General features: G+C 32.9%; 1 protein-coding gene across 6 annotated transcripts in view; it reads right to left on the bottom strand.

The window, feature by feature from the left end:
- Positions 1-1,885: 1,885 nt before the first annotated feature.
- Positions 1,886-12,048, bottom strand: part of LOC144962662 (focal adhesion kinase 1-like) — a 105,244-nt gene continuing 95,081 nt past the window's right edge. For 3 of the 6 annotated variants that reach the window (XM_078895776.1, XM_078895779.1, XM_078895778.1), the window contains 6 exons: positions 10,971-11,096; positions 9,211-9,328; positions 7,740-7,798; positions 6,097-6,213; positions 4,014-4,094; positions 1,886-2,304 (listed from right to left, as the gene is read on the bottom strand). In XM_078895776.1, the coding sequence (XP_078751902.1) occupies positions 2,104-2,304; positions 4,014-4,094; positions 6,097-6,213; positions 7,740-7,798; positions 9,211-9,328; positions 10,971-11,096 (702 nt within the window). In that variant the 3' untranslated portion in view covers positions 1,886-2,103. The remainder of the gene's footprint in view (positions 2,305-4,013; positions 4,095-6,096; positions 6,214-7,739; positions 7,799-9,210; positions 9,329-10,970; positions 11,097-12,048) is intronic. The other 3 variants (XM_078895777.1, XM_078895780.1, XM_078895781.1) reach the window with 1 other exon arrangement.

Genomic DNA, 12,048 nt, shown 5'->3' with positions numbered 1-12,048 from the left:
TTGTTTGTGAAGTTTATATGGGACTGTCTCGCCTGTACCTTTTGAAAATCAAAATATTCCACATTGTAAACTGTTTACGTTTCAGTGAGTAGATATCCAACAAATTCAATCAGATACGTGTTTAGGTTGTCACTGTCACAACAACCAAAAGACACTTTTTAAAAAACCAACAAACTTGAGCATTTATATAGCGCAATATCCACTTAACATGCTCAAAGCGCTTTACAAGGGGTCTTTAGGCAACAACAACACTTTACATGTAGGACGAGACATGACGCCTATTAGGAGTTATTACAATGTAAACAAGGTCAATATTGACCTTTTAATCGTGTAATCTTTCTCTATCCAACAATTTGATGCAACAAATAATTTATTTATCTTTTTAATGTGATATTCTGACTCTAAATTACTTCATTAAGGATAATTGTTAAGCATGAAGATGACTTGAAAAAACGTTCAATCACGAACAATTTCTTTGCTTAAAACGAATCAATCCTTTTCGAACAGCTCCAATAAATTGGGCGTGGGGGAAAATGGTATTTAGTACAGGTTATATGCATGAAATTCACCCAAAAATAATGTCATTTATGGTTGTCTGAAATTTAAAAAAAAACACACAAAAACAACAACCCGAAACTGGAATAATCAAAAACAGAAGAGGCTCGTGCACTTATTTGTAGATCTGATAACCCAATTCCTTATGGGCTCATTGTTGTAATGGAAATATTTTTTTAATGACGCAAAATATTGTCCATTACGACAATTTTACACTAGGCCCATAAGTGGGTTCGGATGTCAGACCTGTATATATGTACAAGTCAACACCACCTGTTCCAAATCTTGCCAATTATTCTAAGTTGCGTTAAATGGTAGAATTCTACTTTCACTTTCACCCTAATTGAATCTGTGTCACAATAATTTTGATATCAAATGTAACTACAGTTCATTCACTTTCATTTTGTGTGTCATCCCAGATTACAACTATTGCATGGAGAGAGTCACCAGAAGAAATATTTCGTTCTAAATATCTCAGAGGAATTCTTTATCTTTGCATTTCCTCCCCTTGATCAATTGTTCCAACTTGATAATTGTATGACCCTCCCTGTCCATCCAAATTGACATCTGGATATTTTGTTTCCCAAAACTGTGATTTTAGCCCATTAATCTATAAAGAATTCTGGGAGCAAAAGACTCAATCATTATCACATTGTTAAAAAAATAAAAAACAACTATTTTTCAGGCATAGAACACACAGACAAAGTTTGTGAATGTTGTTACTGCAGAAGTTCTTATGGGTAAATAGGGAAGTGTTTTTTAAAAGTATCCAGAATTTCAAGCTAGCAATAATATGTGCAATGAAGCAGTGTCTCTTTTCCCCCTCTTAAAAAGGTTATGGACGAACTGCTATAATTTCTGACATCACCACTTTTCACACAGCATACCAAATCAGAGAACTTTACAATAGTTTTGGAAAGATAAATTAATTAAACTATTCACGTTTCAAAAATAAGTAGAAGTGTTATTGCATATGAGATAAACACAAATAAATATTGCTCGAGTCATTTTATTTAGAGGACAGACATAACTTAACAGAGGTGCCTAAATGAGCCAATAAGATGGAGAGAAAGATAAAGTGAGTAAATGTGACTCATATATTATAAAGGAACAACACAAAACAAACGACATTACGTTTCGGCCTTTGGCCTTCTTCAAGTAAACATGAAATATGTTATACTTGAAGAGGGCCAAAGGCTGAAACGTTGTTTGTTTTGTGTTGTTCCCTTATATATGAGCCACATTATATGAGTCATATTTACTCACTTTATCTTTCTCTCCAGTCATAATTTAAGATGTGAAAATAAGGATTGGAAATTAAACATGGGGATTTATTTGTGTACCATATCTTCTTTATTATCCTAAAATAATAAAAAATTATAACAATAAATATGGAACAAGAATTGTTGTTAACAGAGTAACTGGAGAAAAACAATAGTTTATGTCTTGAGTATAGATTTTGTGTTGGGGCTCATTATTTTATCTCCCCCTTCTTTTACTATAAAGACTTTTACAGTCCGTATTTCAATAATATTTACAAACTTCTCATTAGGACGATACAAGCTTCAATCTGGCACAGTCAACGGTGTCCAGTAAGTTTTTGGAGTCGATGGCTAAAGTGTGAGCTGACTTGAGCATGCTTTTTCTGTATTCTGCTAGGAGAGGAGAATGGAAGTTTTGCTGGGCAAGCTTCATGGCGTTGATCAACGAGGCCATATCCGTGGACAAGACCTTCTGGGCCATCTCAACCTGACAAGAAAATAACAATAAAATATTTTTTATTTTTTTTAAACATTGAACACAGACTAGGCACAAGCTACAGAAAGACGAAACAAAGGGACATTTAAAACTCTGCAGTATTCTGAAAAAAAAACAGAAAAAAAACAAATTTTTTAAATTTTGGCCAGAAAATTCATCCTTCAACTATTGATCAATTAAAATGACACCTCATCCTGTCAAAAACCTGCAATTTTGATATTAAAATCTCAAGTTTGAGAGTTTTTTGACAAGATGAGGGTCATTTTAATCGATCAATATTTTTAGGATGAGATTTCTGGCCAAAATTTGGCATGTTTTTTCAGGAAAGTATGGCAGAACCAGGGGATGGACAGTAATATTCCTTTAACATTGCCTAAACATTTCATCCCATTGCCTCTATTAGGATTTAAACCCAGAGCCTTTTAATTTCCTGGAATTTCAGGATTAAATAGAAGGGAAAAAAACAGGACATTTTGGCCAATACTCAGTGTAAACATTTACTTTACTCTTACTTTTGAAACCTGTCATATGTGTTGCAGTTGTTTGGCTTTGTGTGTGTGAATATGATGGAATTCTTGGTGTTTGAGGGTTACGCATATTGTGTTGTGTATATGTTGGGTGTGAATGTGAATGTTGGGTGTGCAAAGTCACTCTCCGTTTCTTAGAAGAAACACCATAAATAACGATGTGAAATTGAATGTAAGCTTCAATATTTAATAAATGAAAACAGATGATGTGGATGTTTCGGGTTTCCTATTTATCAACAAAACACGATAGATGAAACACCACAGACGAATGAGATAACCTTAACAACGCCACTATCACATTATCTCATTCATCTGTAGTGTTTCATTCATCCTGTTTTGTTGATAAGGAGGAAACCTGAAATGTCCACATTGTCTGTTTTTGTTTATTAAATTGAAGTTGACATTCAATTTCACATTGTTTTTCATTTCTTCGAGCTTCGAGCACCAACATTTATATAATAAACACCATAAGAAAATATGAAAAATTAGTTACTGAAACTCTTTGTTTTTTGTTTGTTTGTTTGTTGCTTTAGGTCTCTTCCAACACAATTGAGGTTATATGAGAGACCGCTGAAACAAAAAAACAAGCAATCTAACAAAAATAGTACAAATGTAAATCAAAATCATAATCTAAAGATATCATAAGCTAAATTATAAATAACCAAGAACAAACAGGCAGAAGATTTACAGAAAAAAAATATCCCCTGTCAAAAATACAATCACAAACCAAAGAAGCAGGATAGGCTAGTAAAGAGAAGAAGAAACGACATCACTATCGGATCGTTGAAACTCTTTGTCTGAGTTTAGTCGCTTCTAGATTAACAACAGCATTGTCAGTAATAAAGCACTTACAAAAAAAAACTACATCTTGAGCTTGAGCTTTTATATAGCGTAATAGCCACTAAACGTGCTCAAAAGGATCCCTGACCAACAGCAACATGTAACATGTATAAAGAGACATGATGTCTGATAGACGATAATACAATTTTGTTCCAACAGAGACAACGCTGTTAACCATCCAGGTACTCACTTCACACCTGAGTACGGTGAGAAAATGTGAATAAAGAGCCTTTTCCAAGGATGCAACTATGCGCCGAACGAGGCTGGAACTCAAACCCAAGACCTTCTCACCACAAAGCTGTACTTGAGCTGTAGTCATCACACAAAACCTACCTGTTTATGACTTTCTGATGGCAATTTGGGCAGGGTGTCGTCCACACTGGCCAGTAACTGTCTCAACTCTAATCCGATTGCCTGTGAAATGACAAGGAATGATAACATCCGTGTGCATTTGGAAGAAACCGTAAAATCAACAGAAAAGGTACTCAAATTGCCCAAATATTATATTGCTTATTTAATATTTTTTGGTAAAAAATTCTACATAGGCTTAGTTTCATTACCTGTATTATGAAATAATAATAATAATAATAATAATAATAATAATAATAATAATAATAATAATAATAATAATAATAATAATAATAATAACAATAATAATAATAATAATAATAATAAAATAATAATAATAATAATAATAATAATAATATAATAATAATAATAATAATAATAATAATAATAATAAAATAATAATAAATTAATAATAATAATAATAATAATAATATAATAATAATAATAATAATAATAATAATAATAATAATAATAATAATAATTAAATAATATATAATAATAATAATAATAATAATAATAATAATATAATAATAATAATAATAATAATAATAATAATAATAATAATAATAATATAATAATAATAATAATAATAATAATAATAATAATAATAATAATAATAATAATAATAATAATAATAATAATAATAATAATAATAATAATAATAATAATAATAATAATAATAATAATAATAATAATAATAATAATAATAATAATAATAATAAATAATATAATAATAATATAATATAATAATAATAATAATAATAATAATAATAATAATAGTAATACTAATGTGTAATTTCTATGGCACCCCTTTCAACTAAAAGTGCTTGGTAGCGCTTAAAACAAAGATATATATATATATTTTTTTATTTATTTATTTATTTTTTTAAATTATGCCCTTCCACCATGACATCATAAGATATTGTCGCCCAGGCATTCCACGAAGGAATATAGATAATTCATCAAACAAGATGTCTGATGTAAACAGGAATCACCCATGTTGTCCAAGTGAGCAAATTGGGGGTTAATAATCTTACTCAAGGAAAAAAAACGAAAGTGCCTGAAGCAGGGCTCGAACACAGGACCTTCCGGGTCACAGTGCTATGCCTTAACCACTCAGCCACTTATAAAATTAATTTCAAGAAACAATCATTCCATCATAGCAATACCCCAACCAACCAAATACTTCAAATATTCTTCACTTCCCTATACCTTTGCAGGGATGCCCTGTGCTAATTCTTTTTTTAAACATGAAAATATTTCATGCAAAGCTTCTCATCATCAAATGGTATCACCATTAATTCATAGAAAGGTCACATATCCATCTAGCTTCACCTTAACTGTTACTTTAAACAACCAATGCTTTCATCTTTTAAAAAATCTACTCACTAACACTGAACAAGGCCAGCCCGAAAATTTCAAAAAGCCGGTTTTTGGCTTTACAATCACAAAAAGGGCATCCCTGCATTAGTCTCGGTAGGATTAAAATATCAAATTAAGCACTGGTGTAAGATAAAGAACTGAACAAGTGTGTATGAAAGGTGCCAGACAAAGTAAGAAAGAATAAGATACAAGGAAAAAAACCATCGACTGATTTTTTTTTTTAATGTTTTTTTTTTCTTGTATTTTTCTTTCTTGCTGTGTCTGGCATCTATCATACACACTTGTTCAGATCTTTAAGATTAAAACAAATATCCTGCCTCTACTCAATATCTTGATGGGAATCCAAATCTTTAACTTTCAAAAAATTATCAAAATCTAGAACAATATGATGCAATGATGATGATATGATGGTGATGAAAATGACGATGATGATGATGCTGATGATGACGATAACGATGATGATGGTGATGCTGATGATGACGATGATGACGATGACAACAATGTTGATGGTGATGCTGATGACAACGATGATGATGATGATGCTGATGACGACGATGATGACGACGACGATGATGATGGTGATGCTGATGACGACAATGACAATGATGATGATTATATAGAAAGAAAATACACTTAATTTCCATTTCCACCTGTATAAAATCACCTTGCCTTTTCTTCAACCTACCTTGACCATATCCAGATATCCATCGACTTCCACAGTGGGGGCATCCTTGGTCATAGTCATAACTGCTCGGACAACACTAGTCGTACTCTCATACACACAGTCATTCTCTCGTGACAGCTATTGGAAGAAGTAAAATCAAAAATCAAAAGATCAGGAAACAGAAAGAAACAGAAGAAAAAAAAAAGAAAAAAGAAATATGAGATAAATTTTTTTTTTTTTATTAATGAATATTTTATTAAAAATTCAATGAGTTGATCCTGTCAGTATAAAGAGAAAAGAGAAAAAAAACATGTCGGTGAAAAGCCTTAAAGGGCTTACTGATTTTAAATCTGATTTTATTAAGAATATATTATACATTATTATTTTTCTTTAAATTGTTACTTTTATGTTTTGTTGTCATTGTTAATAGTTGTTATGTATAAACAATTTATGCATTATATGTATTTTTACCGACATAAAAAATGTATTCATTCAATCATTCATTCATTCAACGTGATATTTGCAACTTAACAACAACAAAAGTACATATTCGTGATCATCTGACCAATCCATGTAATTTTAAAAGATTTGTTTGCTTGTCTTCTTTTCTATACTTTTTTTTTTTCATGCTCTTCTAAAAGCCTAGCTGCGATTCAAAATGATAAAAGGTAAAATAACACAGAGCACATAAGAAGCCGTCACTGATTCTTGCTCTGAAGGAATATAAGGCAAATATTGCTGATTGAAGAAATAAATAATCAAAGTTTTGTTTTGTTTGTTTTGTTTTTAAGGGTTTTATGGTGCTTGCAATACATTAAGGTCATATCAGCGCCAGTAAAAAGGAAGAAAATGGGAAGGTTAAAAGTTATAGAATTACAATTAAAGCACCCAAGAAAAGGTAAGACAAAGGTGAATTGGTTCAAATAAGAAATGGGTGTAGATTCCAAGAGCACACTATCAAAGTACTTAGTTTGAGATCACTAAAAGTTTCATCCAGACACAATCACAGGTCCCCACTAAGAGGAATATACTCAAATGTTTTACAAATCATATATAATATAAAGAAAACATAACAGAGTGCATAACAGAGAGATGATTTACAAGACAAAAAAATATCATCTCCCAAATCTAACTATACTGTTTCCCTCTCAGCCAGGGCATCTGGCCAGGACCAGGACAAAACCAAGTAATCTCATTCCAAGACAAAGACAGAAACCACGTTGGAAAACAGATATAGGGGGATAGAAGACACAGTAAGTTCCTCCCTGCCCACTATGGGAGGTCAGGAACCCCACCCAGAATAATCAAGTCAAATGGAACGGAATCTTCAATTTAATTAACGAAGACAAGACGAAGCAGATGTTTTGGGTTTCCCCTTTGTCAACAAAACATGATGTGAAAGATGAGAGGATGGCGTTGTTAAGGCCAATAAACAAAGCAATCATTTGACTATGGTTTTTATTAATTCCAAAAGGAATATCGATAATCCATCAAACAAATTTGTGATGTCACAACAGGAATCAACCGTGCTGACCAAGTGATTTATTCAAAATAGCAACAAAAAAAAAATGGAGAGGGGATTGGATATGGAGGAAGGGGTTGTGTCTATATAAATCATTATAAACGGTGTCTTTACATAAACTTTGAAGGAAAAAAAAACATACCTTGCCAGATTGGCTTGGCAGAGGGTCGTTGGAATCACTGTTACTGCTACTTCGGCTACCTTTAGAAGAAAAAATTGTTACAAATTGGTTATTAACTCTTTCGGGGCCATTGGCCGCACTGTAGGGCCAGAGCAGAATCTGTTGTACTGGCCAATTGTTGCACAGTGTGGTCGGTCTTGAAAGGCAAAAATAATAATGTAATTCAATCCTACTTTCTACAAACGTAATAGAAATTGAACCAATGGTATCACTTCTTTCATCAGAACATTCAATTGGCCCTAGTAGGATATTTTAATTGAGATTTTGCGCCGAATTTGAATGTCACTTTGTCTTAGCTTGTCATTCTCATGCTGCCTCAATCAGTTGTCAGCCATTTTATGACGGAAATGCGAATATAGCCTCACCACTGAAAGAGTTAAACAAGATATAAGAGAACATGGTGCTTGACAATAAGGCTGTCAACACTCAATGGGAATTTTTATTCAGTAAAAAAACAAAAACACAATTAATTGTTAAAAATGGAGATTTCTTAGAACCAAATAAACATGATATGAACAATTCAGAGACAGTTGCTGGCAAGACTTGCTTCTAAAACATGAATCGTCTATTTCTCACTTCATGAATTGGTTAGCTACTAGGAAGTGCACATTAATGCTTTGCTTGGAAAAGAGGGAAGTTGGGTGAGGGGGGGGGAGGGAGAGGACATTGCTAACAAATGGTGAGGGGGGGGGGGGGGGAGGACATTACTAACATAAATACTAAGTTTAGGAGGTAATTTAGTTGTCCATCTTAATTAATGAGAAAAATGTTAATGAATTCATTAGGGCATTCATGACTTCTCAATATGAATGCATCATAATGCAGTTTATGCTAATTAGGAATATTCTACCACAGATTTTTATTATTTAATCATTTTTAACAATCATACACTCTTTTAGTGTACTTTAAACACTTTTATCTGTTTGTTGCCATGGACGTTCATATAGGGAGTTCAATATAGTATTATCTGTGTGGGCCATATCAGATTTATAAGTGGATTCTCGAAGAATATAATATTTATATTGCCTATAAATAGTAACTTAATTCATTGATTCAAATCATCAATTATAATATTGCTGGTATGGTCTAATTGCTCATCATCAAATTTAGTGCTAATTATAATTTTTGAAGGATTGTACGCAGCTTTTCAAAAGCTGACTCACTTTGGCTCTCTATTGCACACATTGACATGGGCTAGGATTGGCAGCACTGGCTAGATATTGCATTCTACTATGATAGAAGAGAACCACCAAGATGTGATACTACAAACACAAATTGTTATGATAAGCCCTCAACTCATTTTGTCCAGCGTGTTTTGTGTTTGGCCAGGCATTTGTAAGTACAAACGACTATACATTACGACCGTTATTTATATTGTTTAAATGAAAAAAATTTTAAAATTAATTTTAAAATAGCAAAGGTTTAGACTTACTGGATGTGGTTTGTGCCAATTTGGGGTGTCTCATCACAGGCTGGTTGTTGTTGGGGGCACCGTTGTCAGCAGGAATCTGACTGGCGTCACGACGGAACGAAGTTTTGTTTTCCCTTTTCTGACAGAATTGAAAAAAGAAAAAAAAAGATTTTAAGTCTATTGAATGAATGAATGAATGAATGAATGAATGAATGAATGAATGAATATGCAGGACCAGAATGTGCAAATATCTTGTTACATTTCCGTGTGGTACTAAATATAAAAACAAAAAATACTTGAGCATTCATATAGTGCAATATACACTTTAATGTGCCCAAAGCGCTTTTCAATTATAATTTTCAAAAGGATCACTATAGTATATCTTATTTTATCTCTTATCTTTTCTTAGAGGGGTTTTAAAAGTGGCTTTACTTATAATTTTTTAACGTACTTTACTTATGATCTTAATCGGCAACTAAAAAAAAAATTAAATAAATATAATTTTTTAATTGAAAAATAGAAAATAAAAGATAAATCAGTGTGTAGAAAGAATCAATCCAATAAAATCATCAATGACATCAACAAGGCCTTTGACACATCTCACTGGTAACTTGAAACCGACTGCAGTTCCAGTCCTACATCAGCTGGCTGGCATTGCACCTCCCCACAATCGAAGAGCCACTGCTTCCAAAGTCCAGCAATATAAACAGGAAATGGACCCAATGACAAGTAGACTGAAGCCAAGAAAAGCTGCATGACAGAAGAAAGAATCAACCCTGACCATGCAGCTGTATACCGACTTTCCACATGGAGGGAGTGGGACAATCATGCAAATGAACCCGTGGAAGATCCAAGAGAAGAACTTCCCTACGAAACTGAGCTCCCCAGGAATGAATGGGTAACACTGAACAGAGCACGGGCAAAGCTCAGGAGAACAGCTGGATGCATGAAAAAGTGGGGGCTGGCTGAGACTAGCTTGTGTACATGTAGATGCCCAGAGTAGACGACGGAGCACATCCTTAGAGAATGCAGGGTGGGCCAGGTTGCACTGACCATGACAGATGCTGTGGAGTGGGTTCGGTGTTGGAGCAACAAGCTATGATGATGATGATACATCTCACAATAAGAAATATTGGAAGTAGATTCCAGATGACAGTTACAAATCAACACATCAAGCAGTTGACAGGAAAGCTCTTCTTAGTGAGTTTAATCAATATTCTTGGGACTCAACGTCTGTTGTGTTTGTAGATCATGTCGTGGGAATAAAGGATCTAAGTTATACAGCCAAGCAACTTCCAGACTTGTCAATCGACACTCATCATTCATATTTAACTCCACTACAGTTTTGATTTATTCACCTTTGTTCTTAAGATTATTGACAACAACAAAAAAAAAACAACAATAAAACCCCAAAAAACCTATTTAATTAAATAACCTACCACTTTTGAAAAAAAGAAAACACACACACACACACTCACACAAACGAAAATCATATAAAAATAAAAAGATGTTCTATCACATTGCATTATGTTGCAATGTGTTGCTGTTGTTGTTGTTGTTGTTATAATTCCATTCATGCTGCTGCTAGTGCTGATGTTGTTTTTGTTGCTATTGCTGTTTTTATTGTTGTTAATTATTGTTGTGTAGTGGCTGTTGTTGTTCATAATGTTGTTAATTGTTGTTGTTGCTTTTGATGTGTTGTTGTTGTTGTTGTTGTTGTTTCTAGAACAGTGACTTTTGAGATGTGGTTTGGTCCCCATTCCACACATCAAATATCTTACCAGATTTTTTTCTTCTGCCTCCAGCCACCGGCTATCTTGTTCCGATTCCAGTTGCTGTTGTCGCAATTTTTCCCCAATGGCTTCTACATCTGTGTCTTCCACGTGCCGGTGGTGTTGTGCAAATCCCTGGTTAGATTTTAAAATTGTCAAAATTTCATGTAGTTTAGCATAAATCATCCGACCAGACATAATATAGTTGTTGGTAAGGGGGGAGGGGGGAGGGGGGGGGGGGGGGGGGGGGGGTTGCATCTCATTTTTACATTCAAATCCTTGCAATGAAATAATAAATAATCCATTAAATTGTAGTTTCTTTTCTCATCTAAACTGAATCTTATTCTTAAAAGCAAATTCATGTTTTTGAACATTTAAAATATTGCCTCTTATGTTATCTTTAATTTTTGTTTAAAAAATTGTATGATTTGTATGTGAAAGAGGTTTGAATAGAAATTGAGTGAAATGATATCAACGTATCAATTAGGTATTGTCAACAGAATTTGAGAGCTTCAAACGATATGGCTTTTTCTCATGATAGTTTCTTTTTGTTTATCCTTTGTTATGTAAAAAATTAAATAGTATAAATATGAACTAAGCACAGAATAAAAGGTTTTATTATTTAAAATGGCTTTAAAATTAAATACACAAATTAAAAGGTCAAATGACATGAAAACGAATCGCGCATGAATCAAATATTTGAGTCAGACGTCAATACAATTCTGGCATACTCTGAAAAAAATATATGGATTAAAAATTTTGGCCATAAAACTTGATCGATCAATTAAACTGACCCTTATATTGGAAAAAAAAAAGTTCAAACCTGGGACTTTTCGCTTAATGACAGGTTTTCTGGCCCAAATTGTAAACACATGTTTTTTCCAAAGTGCGATAGAATTACTTTCTCAATGTTTAAGCGCATGATTTTCAATATGTTCTTTCAATTTGGAATTTCATGACGACTTAGGGCCTGTCAAACACAAATTAGATCCATTATTTTTTTTTTTTCTTCTAAAGTGCTTGTACTTTATATTAAGAAATGAAGTGAGTAGGAAAGCGCCAGAAGACGACAGAGAATAAAAACTTG

This window comes from Berghia stephanieae, chromosome 1, assembly GCF_034508935.2.
Source record: "Berghia stephanieae isolate SIO BIC M18660-M18661 chromosome 1, UCSD_Bste_1.3, whole genome shotgun sequence".
Taxonomy (NCBI): domain Eukaryota; kingdom Metazoa; phylum Mollusca; class Gastropoda; order Nudibranchia; family Aeolidiidae; genus Berghia; species Berghia stephanieae.
The sequence above is the reverse complement of the archived record's forward strand: the minus strand, read 5'-3'. Positions and strand labels throughout refer to the sequence as shown.